Raw genomic sequence first — 17,765 nt, forward strand, 5'->3', positions numbered from 1 at the left:
TTCTCTTCACATCATTTTAGTTGGGTGTTTTCTTTTTCTTTTTTTTGGGGGGGGGGGTTAAAATAATATTTTCCTCAACATCATGATGTTGATGATGGTGGTTATCATTTGGTGTCAGTTTTACAGCACATTTGTTCATTAAACTAACTGCAGTTCCTCCAAGATTTTAGAAACTGAGTGGAAAAATGTGTTTATATCACTATTTTGGGTTTTTTGTTTTTTTCTTTCTGTTCAGATCATTTTCAGGTATTGAAATTTATATATGCCAGTATACTAACTTCCCACTTCATTAGGTATACCTTGCTAGTACTGCCTTAATGCTTGCCTAATGGCACAGATCCACCATGGTGCTGGAAGGCACTCGGTTTGTAATAAGAGGCCCAATTTATGGCAATAAAAAACTCCCACGCCATTAAATGAACACCGGCAAACCTGAACCAGTGATCAGTCCAAGGAAGGATTGATCCATGCTTTGATGCTCTTTGCATTAAATTTTGACCCTATCACTTGAATGTTGCAGCAGAAATTGAGATTAATAAAATCAGGCAACATTTTTCCAGCCCAATTTTATCTGTGCGACACTGCAACTCATGCCTCTTTCAGATCACAGTGATGGTTGTGTGGGAAAATTTTAGTAGATCAGCAGTTTCTGAAATATTCACATCAACCACCATGTCATGTTCAAAGTCACTTAAATCTCCTTTCTTCCTCTTTCTGATGCTCAGTTTGAACTTCTTCTGGTACTATAATTTGTGTTTTAACTTAGAATAATTGTAATATTCATACATCCGTACTCTTCTGCTTATTGATGGGGGGGGGCTATCCCAGCTAACATAGGGCAAGTGGAGGGCACACCCTGGATAGGTTGCCAAACCGCTGACCTAAAATTAAATTATGTTACACATTTGTGATTAAGTACTTTATATGAGATTAGTACTACTTTAATTTGTATGTAGAAAATTTGTGTAATTCTTTTAGTGGGTAAATCATTTGGGATAGCATGGTTATATTTGTATATATTATATTTGTATAATATGCAAGGCACAGTCTATAGAAAACTAACTGGTAAAGGCAATACATTTTTAATTTAAAACAACTACACATTTAAGACAATAATTCATTATATTTGTAATATTTCATGACTAATGATAGAAATTTGACAAAGCAAGTAAACAACAGGAAATCAGAAATGCCATCTGTCGTACTTTACTTGTGTTTCTTTGGTGAGGTAGCTTAAATTATTTGGGATTCACTGAAAAGTCAGTCACTTAGTATAGACTTGGATTTCGTTATAGTAACACGTCGGTAAGACTGCCCCCGCGTGGTGTTTTACGATCACTGCGCGGTGAAACGAGAATTGCTCTGTTTGTCCTTTGTTGTCACCCGTCTGTAGCTCGCTGCCTCGCTGAAGTCGCTCCACCTCTGCCTCTCCGGCTTTGTACCCAGAGCTGAACCCACGCCGCGGCTACCTTCTCTAGGATACCGGGGCTGCTAAAAATTTGAAAATGGCCCTCCACGTCCCAAAAGCTCCGGGCTTTGCCCAGATGTTAAAGGATGGCGCCAAGGTGGGGTTAAATTAGGAATATTGGGCTCGTAGATGAGCTTTGACTGAGTAGTTGTGAAGAAGCGTGCTAGCTAACGTTAGCCGCTAAGTTAGCATGTTCATTCAGAGTCATGAGGGATAGTTCTAGAAAGCAGCAGCCAGGCCGCCCAGCCGGCTGCTGGACGAAGGTCTGTTAGGGAAGATGAAATGCTTATTCTTGATATTTCACTGTCTCCCTTCAGTCTAAACCGTGCTAAATATAGCAGCAGCAGAAGTTGAGCTGCTGTTATAACGGGATGTCATACTGCAGTCACACCCAGCTAGCATTCAGCTAACAGTACTGTCAGCTTAAAGTGATGCTGATGCTTAATGAAATGCTTACATTCTCAGACTATCCATATTATATCCAGTTATTTGCTTTTAACATATTCATTGTTAGGTAGTAAGCTAAATATATTAGTCTGACATGGAAATGAACGGTAATGCACCTGTCTTGAAAAGTTGATTTCTTGTCTGTTACAGCACTTTTCAGGTCTTGAAGAGGCTGTCTTCCGTAATATCAGAGCTTGTAAGGAACTTTCTCAAACCACCCGCACTGCCTATGGGCCCAACGGTAAGTTTGGTCTGCCTACAGCCTATTAGGGTTGTGCTCTGTAAAGATATCAAAGCAGCACCCGTTAAATGAAGCGTTTTCTTTTAGGCATGAACAAAATGGTCATCAACCATTTAGAGAAGCTGTTTGTCACCAATGACGCTGCAACAATTCTCAGAGAGCTTGAGGTGAGGAGATGTTGTTGTGCACCTCACTGAAATTCAGCTGAGTGCATAATAAATGTATGAATTTAACTATTTATGTAAATTATTGTTTGTTTTACAGGTGCAGCATCCCGCAGCCAAAATGATTGTAATGGCGTCCCACATGCAAGAACAGGAAGTCGGCGATGGTACCAACTTTGTCCTGGTCTTTGCTGGAGCTCTGCTGGAGCTGGCTGAAGAGCTCCTTAGAATGGGCTTGTCTGTTTCAGAGGTAAACAAGATAATATTGGTAAAGTAGCATGGCTTGATGTCAAACATGTGCTATGATTGGTGCATTTTCTCAGTGCCCGCTTTTTCTTCTTTGCCACAGGTGATTGAAGGCTACGAGAAGGCTTGTAAGAAGACTCTGGAGATCCTGTCAGACTGCGTTTGCTCCTCAGCCAAGAACCTCCATGACATTAATGAAGCCAAGTCGCTCATCCGTACAGCAGTCATGAGTAAACAGTACGGCAATGAAGACTTCCTTGCGAACCTCATTGCAGAGGCCTGTGGTGAGTCAGAAGTGCACACTATCTCAGAGTTGATTGTCTCGATTTTAGCATTGCCTTGGTATTTTTCTGACTTCCTTTTTCTCCCCTCTTTGTGCAGTATCGATCTTCCCAGAGACCGGCAATTTCAATGTTGATAACGTCAGAGTATGCAAGATTTTGGTAAGCAGCATCTTCTGTTGGTTTTATTTTGTGTGCGTATGCAGTTTGTCCTCTATTAACATTTGTGGTCATTTTAGGGTTGTGGGGTGACGGCATCCTCTATGCTTCATGGCATGGTTTTTAAGAAGGAGGCAGAGGGAGACATCTCATCAGTGAAAGACGCCAAGATCGCCGTTTTCTCCTGCCCCTTCGACTGCATGGTGACAGAGACTAAGGTAAGTGGAGGTGACCGATATATTAAGTTTAATGAAGATGATGCTGACATTGCTCTCGGTGCTGACAATAGTCCCGTCTGTTCCACAGGGCACAGTGTTGATAAATAATGCACAGGAGCTCATGGACTTCAGTAAAGGAGAGGAGGATTTGATGGAAGCTAACGTGAAGGCTATCAAGGAGGCTGGTGCCACTGTGGTGGTAACTGGGGGGAAAGTGGCTGACATGGCGCTGCACTACGCCAACAAGTACAAACTCATGGTGGTCAGGTAAGAACTACAAAACCTTAAGTGAGCAGGGAACGTATCATATACAAAGAGCTAGACATTTACGGCAAATTCAGCCTGAGTTTCTTCTAGTTGAGCTTACTGTTTCATGTAACTCGCTTAAGAGATCACATTTCTCCCAAGTAAAGATTGATCTTTTTGCTAATACAGATGGTCCTTTCGTGGCCTAGGACTAAAACTTTTATTTTGAAGGTGCAAGATGTAACTGTGTCTGCATTTTTTGGGAAATTTAAATAAATATATGATGGCCGTATGTTAAATATTACATGACATATAATAGTATATCTTTGGCATTGTGTGCTTCCCAGCCGTAAACGTTCTTTTTTTCCTTCTCGTCAGGCTTAACTCCAAGTGGGACCTCAGGAGATTATGCAAGACTGTGGGAGCTGTAGCTCTGCCCAAGATGGTGAGTGTACACTTGTTTTTATCAGATCAGGTATTCGAAAGAGCCATCCATTTTTAACTATAAATACATTTTTGTCATCCATAGACGGCTCCGACTCCAGATGAGATGGGTCACTGTGATGATGTATATCTGACTGAGGTGGGAGACACTCAGGTGGTGGTCTTCAAACATGGTAAATGACTCCGTTCTTCAGGCTTGTGAATCTTAATTTTAAACCTTTCTGAGTTAACATGTTGGTTGGTGTTGACACAGATAAAGAGGATGGTGCCATCTCAACCGTGGTGATCAGAGGCTCCACTGACAACCTGATGGATGATATTGAGAGGGCTGTAGATGATGGAGTCAACACCTTTAAAGTTCTGGTCAGGGTAAGTAGACATTATAAGTCACTGGGGTTATTTTGTTGTTGTTGGGATTTTTTTCTTACTTTTAGATGAATCACAAGTTTTAACAAATGGATGCACAAATTATATTTTAAAGATTATTATTGTCTTTATTGTAAAGCAACTCAGGCTGATGTTTATCTTTTTTCTCATCGGTGTTGAGCACCTGTTTACATAATAATAATAATAATAATAATAATAATAATAATAATAATAATAATATTAAAATAGAATTAGGAACTGAAAAACTAAAACTATGCTATCAGTGTTCACTATGAGCAAAACTTTCCCTTTAAACATTGTTATTGAGAATTTTACAGTTCACAAATTTCAAGGGGTTTTCTTTTTATGTACTACTTAGTTTGCACAACAGCTACAGTCTCTCTGTCATTCATTATCTTTAGGACAACAGGCTGGTACCTGGAGGAGGAGCCACTGAGATTGAGCTGGCCAAACAGATCACCTCATATGGAGAGGTATGCACATTCAAGTGAATTAATTAACATATTCCAAGTCCACACACTTATCTCTCCTCTTCGTTTTGTCCTATTTTGACTGATACACCATTTTCCTGCCTTTCTGCAGTCCTGCCCTGGTCTCGAGCAGTATGCCATTAAAAAGTTTGCCGAAGCTTTCGAGGCGTTGCCACGTGCCCTCGCTGAGAACTCCGGCGTGAAGGGGAGCGAGCTTATTTCAAAGCTGTATTCTGCGCATCATGAGGGAAACAAAAACATGGGCTTTGACATTGAGGTATGTATGGATGCATGAGAAGAATGTGTGGATGGCTTTGATATAGTTTGATTTCAGATGTGAATCGTTTAAAATATTCAGCCTGTGTTTTCCTTGGTTACAATCTACAACGGCACTGCAAGAGGCACCTAAACCTTACACACTGGTCCTTAACGCATTACCAGTGGTGTCCAAAACGTGACGGTGAATGCCGGAGGAGCTAACACTGCTGTTTGCACTAAAAACATGCACTACATTATTCTGTCATCACAAGAGAAACTTGGCTCATGTGTTGGCCTTTGAGAGAAAAACAGTTACCTTGACTGAAATGCTGGAAGGACTTGAGCTCCCACCGAGTCCATTTGTGTTGTCTGCGCTATGGAGACAGATGCAGCCTGTTCCACATGATCTTTAAGCTAAATAATATGATGTTCACATCGTATGTAATTACCAAGCAGGCGAATCACAGTTTAGATTTTTTTTTTTTTTTTTTGGCTTCCAGTTAACTTGGGTAGATGCACACCACTTTTTAGATTAGGGTACACAGCTTAACACTAACAGTCCTTTTTCCCACCTGTACCTACTCATCTTGGCTCAACTCGGTTTCGGACGGTTTCTTTTACAGTCGAGTACGAAGTAATGGCGACTCAAACACCACGACGATGGAGGAGGTTGAGGTGATGCTATACCTGCTGCCTCCTTTTTTTTCTTTTTCTTTTTCTTTTTGCATAGCCAGGTCCCTAATTTCCGGGTTTCAAAAATTATGCTTTTGATTTTCGTGAAGGAGACGCCCTCATGACTAATTGAGGAACGCCACTGACTAGCCACTGACTAGCCAATCGGTGGCATGCAGTCTGTTGACGTCTCGTTTTCTGAGTATGGGAAACCCTAGAAACAGTCGAGTTAAGTTGAGCAGGCTAGGTCTATTTTTTTTAATACCCGTTTCTATTGAAGCGTCTCATATTCTTGACTGACATGTGCGGTTGTCATGTCGTTTGCAGAGTGATGGTCCTGCTGTGAAGGACATGCTCGAAGCCGGCATTCTGGATCCCTACCTGGTCAAATACTGGGGCATAAAACTGGCTACCAATTCCGCTATCACAGTGCTGAGGGTGGACCAGGTGGGTACAAACAAAACATTCTTAACACACAAACTCTACATGTAATGAAAGCCAGCCTCATACAGAATATTTTATGAACTTTTGAAATTGTGTTTTTTGTTTTTGATTGAGACAGAAAACTGCTTCAATCAGTCAGACAGTAAGAGCCTTTAGGACTATTTTTCACCTGTTTACAAAACTTCATCTATTAAACGGCTTTTAATGTATCGGTTTGGTTTTTAACTGAATAATTTAGGCTTTGAGGCAAATCAACAAACTTAATGCCACACTCCAGAGATCCGACAGACCGCATCAAATCACATCTCACAGATGTTTGCTTTCTGTTTATATTTTGAGTTTTGTATTATTCTTTTTAGGATTTTTTTTATGTTCTTTAAAGCAACTGGTGGATAAATTAAGTGTGCATATATGTACGATCCAGATCATCATGGCTAAGGCTGCAGGGGGACCCAAGGCTCCCAAGCAGAGAGGCCATTGGGACAAGGACGGTTGGGATGAAGAGCCTGATAATTTTGAAACTCACCATTAGAGGGCACACACAAAACCCTCAGTCGCTCAGTCAGTAGGTTTTGGAATGTGTGTGCGCTTTTAACTAAAAACAAAAAAAAAATCTGCACCGGTGTGCTCAGTCACTCACAGGAGGTTGAAATATGTATGCGTTACCTGTCACTACTAACACTGGAGAAATGTTGCGTTACTGACTGGATTCAACCACATCACAGGTGTTTTACACAAACCCAGATGTGCCACTGCCTAAACCTGCACAGAGCAGATAGTGTGTGTGGTGTGATAGCATGCTGCATGTACTCACAAACTGCTTGCAAGTACCAAATCAAACACTGTTTTGTTTTTTAATGTATTTTAAGAGAAGATTAATTCAGTTTAGACGTAGTTGAAGATGTTTTGTGAAACATGAAGTGCCTTAAGTAACTGACCCAGAGTTTAATTATTATTTCTTGAGCTCATTTTTTTTTCTTTAATTATTTATTTGATTTTAAGTGTTCACGTTTTGTGCACAAGTACATTTTCCTGTGTAGAGAATTTCTCTTAAAGCACAACATACTCCCACGTGTGCTCATGAATGTTTAATCACTATAAATGGACTTCTGGAGTATCTGTAGGGATTTAAATGGTCTTTTTTTTACTTTGAAAATATCGTCCCCTCATTTATAAATAAGCACAGCAGTTTAAGATTGAACACATTTTGGATGCTGTGGTTAATGTTTGTCTATCAATTATTTTATGAAGGTCAGAGGTGATGTGCTTCCACTCTGCCATAAAGCCCACTCACTCAGCTGCATGGCTCTTATGATGAAATGATTGTTTTCTTCCTTTATAGATCATCATGGCCAAACCAGCAGGAGGACCCAAACCTCCCCAGGGAAAGAAAGACTTTGATGAGGACGACTAAAATGTCCAGCAGATGCTCCTTTTAACCCTGAACGCTCTGACATGGATTCCCAAACGTTTTCTACTTATTTAAAGCTCACCTGTTTATTGGTTTATTTTGTAGAAATGACCATACATTGGTAACAGAAGTTTAAAAAAAAATCATACCAATGGCTCTGTTTTGCTTTTTATGTTCTCAGTCCCAAATAAAAGGCACCTGTGCTGTCACTATTTGGTTTGTTTTTTACTTTTTGCCCAGTTGCTTTGTAAACTTCTTTGGTACTTCATATGATCACTAACTTTGTTTCATCACATATTGAGACTCAAAAGGAACGAGAAAATGTACTGTTACCACGCTTCAAATTGCTGTGTGTTTCTCATGATATTTAATGGCCAACATTGTACATTGCTTCTTGATATGATACAAACATGCATTAAATTCAGTTTTACTTATATAGTGCCAAATCACAACAGTCTCCTCAAGGGCTTCATATTCTACACTAAAGATATAATAGAGAGAAAACCCCACGTGTTGTAGTCAGATCAGCATCTAATCTAATATAGGACATATGCACAATTAATTAACCCACCAGATGCTTCCATGTGTTTAAAGAACATTACAAAATTCCTAAAAACAAACTCAAAATATGAACAGAAATAACGGATCCCCAAAGAGCAAGCACTTGGTGACAGTGGGAAAGAAAAACCCTCCATCAGAACCAGGCTGAGGAAGTGGTCGCCATCTGCTGTAATGGGTTGCAGGGTAGGAGAGGAACACAGGGCAAAAAACACACTGGAAGAAATTGGGGTGATAAGATACTGTGAGATCTTACTGTGAGGTTCTAGTTTGTGAGGATACAGCTTTTAAATTTGATTCTGGATTTAACAGGGAATCAGTGAAGAGAAGCCAGTATGGGAGAAAGATGCGCTCCTTTTCTCTATCAGTGCTCCCGCTGTAGCATTTTTAATTAAATGAATTGCATTCAGCATTCACATTTCCTCCAAACATGCTAAGACAGCACATATTATGCATGCATGGGTTTATTTTTAGAACAAGTGAATGGGGGGTTGAAAAATGTATCGGGAGATACAGGAGGCTTTTCTGTTACACGTTTGCTTTTGTGCACACAACAAGTCACGCCAATGCAAATGATGCAAACCTAACAGAAACTGTCACCGACGTGTATAATTGATGTGTGCGGCTCTGATTACCGCAAGCAGCAGCACAGGGATCTGAAGCGTGCCTCTCATTGGACGGTAGTGATGGGGGCGGATTTACGCTGACGTTGCCCATACGCGGGATTAACTTGTTTTCTTTATATCGCCATATCTGTCACATTTTACACCGCGTAGCCCGATCAGCTGCAGATTGTTAGCGAAAGGTAAGCGTTGTGTTCGTGCAGCCCGACACCGTTGTTCGTGGAGAGGTTGCGGAACAGCGCGGATGGCTAAATGAAGAGCAGACGTCGGTATGAGGGCACTGCGCTGATGTCCTGTCACACAGATGGGGGCCGACGGCAGTAAGAACAGGAAGGTGAGTTGGATATCTGGTTGCTAAGGTGTAAGGCACGTGCTTTGGTGGAGGTGGGGGTTCCCTGTGTGACGGGGTTCCGCAATCTCTTGGGACCTGAAAAGTGTGCTGAAGTTGCGTAACGGTGAAAAGTCGCCAATTAGTATTACAATGTGTTATTCCCACGTTACGATACATGGGGTGAGACCATTCACTTTGAATGCAAATTCGTCACTTTTCAAACAAAAGTCTGACACTCCCCAGATTGCGGTCACTGGTCGAAGCTGTTTAGCAGAGTGACAGCGGAGTAGATGTGCCCCTTTATTTTGCTCGGATGATAATGACACTCTGCATGGCTGATTATGCGCATCTTGCATTACATAGCTGCAGAGATGTGCAGCAGGAGCCCCACGGGGAGGGGGCTTGTTGACCCGGTGACTGCACTTTGGATGCAGACCAGGGAGTGTTTTTATATATGAGAGCAGGAATGGTTACATGAAAATGCTGTACCACTCGGCTCCACTCAGGCATTTGAGGGATGAAGATGGGGCTGTATTATAGCAAAGTCTGATGTCTTGTACAGTAAGCCACAATCGTTAGGAAAGCAACCTTTTATAAATTAAATCAAGTATATATTGTGTACTGTCTTTCAAATCTATGGCAGGTTGTAAAATTATTTAAATACAACCCCAGATACATGTGTCATTGTTTTTGTTTGTTTTTTAACAAACACTAAGATAAAATTCACAAGTGCTGTGTGTGTGTGTGTTTGAGAGAGAGAGAGAGAGAGACTATAAAAGATACAGAATCACAAAAGAGCTGTAGATGTTAAACAAAGAGTACAAATAAAGGAGGAAAAGTTAGAAAAAAAGACTGAACGAAGTTGTTGCGAGGGTTACTAAGAAAAAAAAAAACTTCTACAAAAAACATTTTTGCAAGTATGGCTAAGGCTCGCAAAGCTGCATCTGAGTAAACCACAAGACTTCTGGAACAATGTCCTTTAGACAGATGAAAACCAAACCCAGCGTAACATCACAAACACGTTATACCGACTGCCAAACACGTCGGTGGAGGGGTGATGATTTGAGCTTGTTTTGCAGTCGCTGAGTTGACCACAAAGTCCTCTTATACCCAAGTTTATTACAGTCTAATTTGAGGTCAAGGTGTCAATACCCAGTCAAAATCCAGACTTTAACCTGATTGAAATGCTTTGGTGGGACCTTAAAAGTGCTGTTCATAAATGAATGCCTGCAAATCTCAATGAACTGAAGCAACGATACAAAGAAAAAGTCGCAAAAATTCCTCCACAGCAACGTGTGAGACTGATAAAGTCATACAGAATACGACTAATTCAAGTTATTGCTACAGTAAGTTGTGTTTGGACTTGGTCTGTAAATTTAGAGCAGCATTTAGGCAATTCTCTTCTGTATTTTTACAAAGCATTTTTCAGTACAGGTTGTCCTGTGCCAACTTTCTTTGTGTGTTCTAGTTTCCAAAAGGTCAAGTGAAAGCAGAAGGGCGCTTTCAGCAGTGCACGCCTGCCTTGATAAGTGTTGGTACTTAACCTTGCGTAAAACACTCTCTGAATGAACAGTCTATTCATTTTTGTTCTCCAGGAGTTTGTGTAATAAAAACAGACAATCTAAATGTTTTTTTATCCTGTTTCTTCTGTAGCATCTACAAAACTGTGTCTTTATCTTTTGTTTCCCCAACAGAGGCCTTCCGAAGGGCAGGAGAATGAGCACTTATCTTCTGGATGGCGCGGCTTCCTCTCAAACATTGGCCTGTCTGTCCCAGCAGGCCTGTGTCGCCTTGCCCCGTCTGCCCTTCATCTGGGCCAGCGTCGAATGCTCCAGGGCAAAGCCCCCGAGATCCCTGACCACGTCTTGAGGCTGGCAGGAGTTGGCCCCCACAAGCTGAGAGCGGAGTGGAGCCTGCCGGGGTTTATTACCATGTTCCTCCCCGAATTCCCCCACAGAACTGTGCCTGGCCACGAACACTTTCAGGTGAGGGTCATTTTGAACGCCAGCGCCACATCACGCGTCTTATGATTGAACAAAGCTTCCTCATGTTCTGCTTTTACTTTTTTTTTTTTTTTAACTAGACACCATCCCATTGTATCTGTGTCTGCATTGTTCTCGCCTCACTAGGTGTTGGGCTACATCGCCAAAGGTTCATTTGGACCCATCCTGAAAGTGAAGGACAAGGTCAAACAGAAGACATATGCTGTTAAAGTGAGTGTTGATTATCTGGGTTTTAACATATAGGTTTTCTGCGTTTAAATTCTAACATAAATACCAATCAGGCTGTTGCAGGAAACTGAAGCTGTGAGATAATTGTGTTCATGGTTCATTTATAATTACAGTGGCCTGATTTCATCTTGTGTCTGCCCACAGGTCATACCTAAAGCAGAGATTTTAAGACTCGGGGTTTTGGAGCAGTCAAAGGAAGAAGTTGTAGTCCAGGTGGGTTTTGTGTTAACTTCGAAGGCACTATATTTGCATTTCATACAGTTAGCACTCAACAAACCAAGGCTTTCTAAAGTACACATAATAGTCAGTGAGTGATAATTACTGCTAACAGTTAATAAGTGATAAGATCTCATGTAAATATTGTGCTATTCTTTGATTTCTTAACTTTAGAAATGTTGATAGAAGGTAGAAAAAATCTGCTGTGATGGTGATGAACCATTTATGTTTATTTGCCTTCTCACAAAAATGGCGTGTGCCTGTAAAGTCTGAAGTTAATGCGATTCTGAGTGACGTGATCTCTCAGAAACAATGGTCGGTTGAGCTTTTCCAGGCTGACCTTTGACCTTTGCCTGCAGCGTCAGGTGCGCCACCCATTTGTCCATGACCTCCAGGACTGCTGGCAGACACAGCGCCACGTCTACATTAGTGAGTCAGACAGAGACCGGTGACCCAATCCAACCCAGATCCACTCTCCCTTTACTTCACCTCACCTTTTCTCACCTCAAAACTGGCAGCTAGGTCCAAGATCTACCCACAGCCCCACCCAAACCCAGCTCCTACAACACGATGAACAAAAAAAAAAAAAGGCAAAGAGGTTCCCGTCGAGACTTTAAAATTCAGGGTCTTTTGAGCTTGTACCCCACGTTTAATCGCACCTTTATCAAACACCCTCCAGCCCTGCAACCCCAGTCTACCACTCCCTCTGCATCGTGTAGCTTCTTCGACTTCTTTCCTCTTTCCTCCTGAGCATTTACCCTCTTTTTCCAAATTAGCCACTGACTCAGAAAGTGTGACCCACTTTGTTTGCCTCTCCACCCCCTGCAAAAAGAGAACGAGTTAGCCCCCGAAAACCAGATGCTGAACATACTGTGAATCATCACTGAGTCACATATTTTTTGAGCCTGAAATGTAGAGTACATGGAAGTCACCACAACAAACCGATGAAGATCTCTGTAGATATTTTAAAACAATTAAGGTTAAACAGTTGCTTAATTGTTATGTTGCCTTATGTAACAGTGTTAAATAAATATGGCTATCCTCAGTTACAGTGTGGTGATTCATTATCACAAACGCACACACATGCAGTTTAAAGTCATGCTCCATTAAGGCAGCCAGCCTTAAAATTCCACCTTGCTTGCTTCCTAGAGAAAGACAGTTTTCACTCTTGTCTCTTCCCTAACTTGAGCAGTGTTGTGTTCCACCTCCCGCTGACCTTCACTTCCCAGTCACATCTCGCACCGCTGCACAGAGGCATGCTTTGATCCTGTTTCTTCTCCAACAGTGTGCGACTACTGCAGCACAGGAGACCTCTACACCTACTGGCAGATGATTGGTCAGTTCCCAGAGGACACGGTGCGAGTGTTTGCTGCAGAGTTGGGATGTGCGCTTGGTGTGTATGCTATTACATTACTAATTAAATGAAAGATGTGAACCCTCATCTGCACTGTAGGCCTGACTTTTCCCCTCAGAAATCTTAATTAGCTCAAAGCGTCGTTTCCATAGTTATTTAACTGGAAGTAATTATCAGAGGTGGTCTTATTAAAAACAGATGAGCTCTCTAAGGATCTCCACCAGCAACACAGCAAAGTCAGAATGGGTCAGTTTGCCAGTACGAAGACATGGATTTGAAACCTGTTTGCTTACTAGTTGTTGTTTTTTTACAGGCTTTCTGCACGATTTTGGGGTGATCCACAGAGATGTGAAGGTAAAAACCAAAAAAATTGTACAATGACACAAAACCTATGTTAAGCACAGGCATCTAGATCATTTCAGGCAACACATATTCATATCAAGGTTTTTCACAGGACTCTCTGCAGTCCTCAGTCTTTTACATCATTGTGAAAGGAAATTTGTCCCACTGTTCTTTACAACTTTTTTTGAGTTTAATGATGTTTGTGGGAAGTTGTTCACAGCAGCTCTCTTAAGGTCCCACCACCTTGGACATTGACATTGCTCATTGGTTCTTTTTTTTCAGCCATTCTGCTGTAGATTTGCTGTAAGACATGTGGTCTCACATTTGTGTCTAGAATACTTTGGTATACAGATGAATTCATTATTGATTCAATAACTACAAAACAAGCCCAAATCAGCCCTCTGTCACCGCAGTGTTTGACAGTTGATATTTTACAGCTGATATTCCACTTCGGTCACTCCAGGCATTGTTTGAGAAATCTTGAAAGCTGAGAAAGCGTTGTTTTGATGGAATTTTGCAAAACTAAGCAATGCTTCTTTATTTTAGAGAAGAAGCTTTTTCCTAGCAATCCTTCCAAATACTTGTTCAGTTATTTTCTAAGTGTGCTGTCATTAACTTTAACATTTAACATACTAACTGAGGCCTGTAGAGTCTGAAATGGGTTTTTGGGAAATTCTCCGAGCATTGCATATCAGCTAATCAAGTGCACTTGATTATCAGGCTGTTACTTAGCTGCTTCATTCCCATGGATGGAGTAAGGTATCCATAGGAATACCATAGGCTAGAATAAAGGATATCAAATGCTGCAAGCCTAACATTTATCATGAAGAGTTTTTGTCTTAACTCTGAAACCTTTCCAGCTGGATGCCCTACTTTTGCGTCTCATATAAGAACAGCAAGCTCAGCTTCCTTTTCCATCATGCACACGTACAAAGTCTGTTTTTGGTTTTGTAAGGCTGAATACTGAATACTTACTAAAAAGTTTCTAAACTGCTCATTCCTGTTTTTTAGTCAATGCATGAACACAACAATGTGTACAATGCATTAAAAGTGTTTAAATTGCCACAAAATATTTTATTGAAGTAGAATTTGTTTGATACTTTGTGTTTTTATCAGATACCGTATTTAGAGTTTTGTTTTGTTTTAATATTTTGTTACAGGCTACAGGTTTCCTTTCATCAGTGTTTCGCAGTAATCCGATGGCAGACACGGTGTGTGGCATAAGAATTCAGTGCAAGAGTGTAATCTCATCCACCTATTTATTTATTTTGCTCTGTTGTTGCAGATGGAAAATATCCTGCTGACAGACAATGGTAAGTAAATCTTGTCCCCAGCAGAGAGCAGCATAGCTTTGGTATGAGGGAAAAGCACAGAAGCTTCTAGAAAACAGAGCTGTGCACGTCTATCAATCAATACCTATCACTGCAAACTATGAGGGAGCATTATGATACAAATAAAAATCCAGCCTGTATCAGTTTAAAAAAAAAATAGCCTGGGATTTCATACTCATCATAACATAGAGAAAATGATCTTTTCTAGGACACATCCGGCTAGCTGACTTTGGTTTGTCTCGTCGCCTGGAGAGAGGGGGAAGAGCCTTTACCATCTGTGGAACCATCCAATATATGGGTGAGGAAAACATCCACTCTTAACCTCCCCTGCAGCTCATCCCACCACAGCTGCAGATGCTGGGATTTGGAAGCATTTAGAGCGTATCTAATTATGTTTTACTGGGAGGTGAATTTATGAATGGAAAAACATTGTGAGGGTTCTCTGTCCTCTGCAGCTCCTGAGGTGCTGAGTGGTGGGCCCTACAACCATGCAGCTGATTGGTGGTCACTGGGAATTCTGCTTTTCTCACTGGCTACTGGGAAGGTTAGCTATTGTTGCCTGTTTGCACGGTCAGCAGTTCGATTAATCTCTCAGTGACACATGAGCATGAAAGACTGTGTTCATTTAATGTTCTGGCATGCTGAAGTATTAATCTATCAAAGTAGCAAAAGATGAATCATCCCCTGAATTTTCCCTCTGTCAGTTCCCCGTGGCTCCTGAACCAGACCACTGCAACATGTTGAGGAAAGTGAGGAGCTTCCCCTATGAGATGCCCCTCAGCCTCAGCTCCCCACTGGCCTTGCTAATAACAGAGGTAATCATTTATTGTATATCTGCTAAGCAGCGAGCCAGTTGAACGGTCAGATCATCATCTGCACATTTTCCTGTCCAGCTTTTATGCAAGACTCCCTCGCGTCGCTTGAGGACGCTTGATCGTTTCCAGCGGCAAACCTTCTTCCGCGGATCAACCTTTGACCTCGACCTACTGCAGCGTCAGCCCATGGAGGTAACAGACGAGACGTCTGAATGTCCTCGGTTTGGTTGTTTCCTCTGTAAGCTGAAGCATGAGTCTTGACTTCTCCTCTCTGTTGCTGTCAGGTGATTCTGGAGCTGCGGGAGAGACCGGACCGAGCGGCCAAAGCTCGACGAGGCCTCACTTTGTCCCTACAGCCTCTCAAAGGCTTCGACTACGACTCGCTCCTCAGCCCACCCGCCACGCCACACTCGCAGCAGGATCCCAGCGCAAACACTCACACAGCTGTACCGCTGCCTGGCCCAGCACTCCCACTGCATCCTGCTCAGGAAAAAGGTCCACGCAGAGAAGTGTTTGTTTGACAGACACTGAGTTTACAGTGTAAAGGCACACTTGTGCACATTTGTTCACCCTTGAATTGGTGCGCCTTTAAAAATTTTCTAAACTTTAAAATTACTGACTTAATGGAAATCACCTTTTTTTTTTTTTCTCCACGCATATTTCAATGACTTTTATGTTTTGTGACGTGCTTAATACAAGTTATTCTTCCTTTATGTGTTTGCCTTTCTCCGCTGCACAGTTTCTTGCACACTTGTTTGCCCAACAGTTGTGCAAGAAAGATTGCACTATTGTGCATCCACTTTCCAGTAAACCATCATGGCTGCCGTGTTAATACATAGTGGACAAATGCTGTGAAATTTACCCCTTGTGGAAATGTCATGCTTGCTGATCATAATATTATAGATCATAATATTTTTTTCTTTTATGTTTTAAGTGTGCAAACCATAGTTATCCTTTCAGCTAGGTTAGTTGATTTCAAAATCTCTGCTGTTATTTTCATGTTGCAAGATGTTGCAGTTATTTTAGCAGAAGCGGATGGAAGACTCGTTGCCTCAATCTGTGCAACTTTTACTTTGAAACATAGTCTGTACCTTTGCTCATGCCACGATCCGACCTTTCCCCAAACCTGACCTTTGCTACATCATCTCCTCGAGCAAGTGACACAGTATCAGGTTCAAATGTGTATGCCTTCAACACCTTATTTAGCTTCATCATTTATAACCTACGTCTCAGGGGAGCGCTTGGTGGTTTTCCCATTCAGCCTTGATTTTTGACTCCAAGAGCTGTACAAAAGTGTGCAGATCAGAGCTGGGACTGGAACAGCAGTACCGTTTACCTCCACTTAACATTTTGATCGATACAGGGCTTTTTCTACGGTCTGTGGATGTGGTAAGCCCTTGCCAGTAATCTCACCTTTATGCACTTACCTGCTCATCTGATTATAGTGTAATTTATTTATTTATTTATTTTTGTAAAGTATGCCCTAATGTGTGCCCAGAATGCCTCGTGTGTGATCCTTGACCTTTCTTTATTTCTGGTCACCGAATGCTGATGTGTATATATTCCTGTTTATAAAGTTTATATGACTTTTTTTTTAATACTCTTTGATGTTTGATATGTTATGTTATGATGTATTTTTGTAATTGCCATGTAGCACAGATGGAATATTAAACTCTGACTGTACAAAGTTCTGCTGGTTTGTTCTGTCAGGGTGGAACCTGTTGCAGTTCAAACCAAGCATCAAAATGAGGAAGAAAGTTATTAAAGTGACTTTGAACGTGGTGTGGTTGGTGGTGCTAGACATGCTGGTCTGAGTAATTTGGAAACTGCTGATCTGCTGGGACTTTTCCACACAGCCATCTCTACGTTTTACAGAAAAATGAGAAAATATCCAATGAGCGGCACTTCTCTGGGGTAAAAATGCAGTGTTGACATCAGACCTGACGGGATGGCATTGGCAACTCAAATAACCACTCATTACAACCAAAGTATGCAGAAGAGCATCTCTGAACGCACAACACACTGAACCTTGAAGCGGATGGGCAGAAGACACACCATGTGCTAGCAAAAGAAAAATTAGTACCAACTGAGCATCATTTAAACAGCCCAGCCTAGCTGAGCATTGACTCTGACAGTGTCCATCCCTCTATGACCACAAAATAGAAAGTTGGCATTAGCACCAACAGTGTCATCTTTACACAAAGTGAGAAGAAAGAAACAACACACATGTACAAAATGCACTATAAATGGAGCATGTATATTAGGCCACAACTAAAATAGAGGTATGCGGGCAAATCACCAAGTGCAGATCTGCATTTGACCAGGGGGAGCTCAGCATCTCAGAAAAACTTATGAAAACAAATTCCTTTTAAGGTCATATTATTGTTAATGCTCAATTCAAATGCCTT

The 17,765-nt window shown here is 41.4% G+C and overlaps 2 protein-coding genes across 5 annotated transcripts; both read left to right on the forward strand.

The window, feature by feature from the left end:
• The first annotated feature begins 1,394 nt into the window (after positions 1-1,394).
• Positions 1,395-7,768, forward strand: cct8 (chaperonin containing TCP1, subunit 8 (theta)). 3 transcript variants are annotated; one of them, XM_005945369.3, is made up of 16 exons: positions 1,395-1,565; positions 2,066-2,156; positions 2,244-2,323; positions 2,421-2,570; positions 2,670-2,850; positions 2,948-3,009; positions 3,087-3,224; positions 3,313-3,491; positions 3,849-3,915; positions 4,000-4,087; positions 4,168-4,283; positions 4,703-4,774; positions 4,884-5,048; positions 6,029-6,148; positions 6,570-6,710; positions 7,488-7,687. In XM_005945369.3, exons 1-15 carry the CDS (start codon positions 1,506-1,508, stop codon positions 6,675-6,677), a joined length of 1,677 nt encoding a protein of 558 aa, XP_005945431.1. In that variant the 5' UTR covers positions 1,395-1,505; the 3' UTR covers positions 6,678-6,710; positions 7,488-7,687. The 3 variants fall into 3 exon arrangements, with proteins under 3 accessions (XP_005945431.1, XP_042069440.1, XP_005945432.1); XM_042213506.1 differs by having other exon boundaries at positions 6,570-6,706; XM_005945370.3 differs by lacking the exon at positions 6,570-6,710 and having other exon boundaries at positions 1,396-1,565; positions 7,488-7,768.
• Positions 7,769-7,883: 115 nt separating this feature from the next.
• On the forward strand, positions 7,884-17,138 carry rskrb (ribosomal protein S6 kinase related b). Of its 2 annotated transcripts, XM_005945400.3 has the most exons (14): positions 7,884-9,071; positions 10,763-11,053; positions 11,198-11,281; positions 11,444-11,512; positions 11,875-11,944; positions 12,801-12,908; positions 13,183-13,223; positions 14,372-14,422; positions 14,497-14,524; positions 14,751-14,840; positions 14,998-15,086; positions 15,247-15,357; positions 15,436-15,549; positions 15,642-17,138. In XM_005945400.3, the coding sequence occupies exons 1-14, from the start codon at positions 9,042-9,044 to the stop codon at positions 15,876-15,878; spliced, it is 1,413 nt and encodes a 470-aa protein (XP_005945462.1). In that variant the 5' UTR covers positions 7,884-9,041; the 3' UTR covers positions 15,879-17,138. The 2 variants fall into 2 exon arrangements, with proteins under 2 accessions (XP_005945462.1, XP_014196556.1); XM_014341070.2 differs by lacking the exon at positions 14,372-14,422.
• The last annotated feature ends 627 nt before the right edge of the window (positions 17,139-17,765 follow it).

Source organism: Haplochromis burtoni, unplaced genomic scaffold, assembly GCF_018398535.1.
Source record: "Haplochromis burtoni strain Fernald_Lab_line unplaced genomic scaffold, NCSU_Asbu1 Contig_447, whole genome shotgun sequence".
NCBI lineage: Eukaryota > Metazoa > Chordata > Actinopteri > Cichliformes > Cichlidae > Haplochromis > Haplochromis burtoni.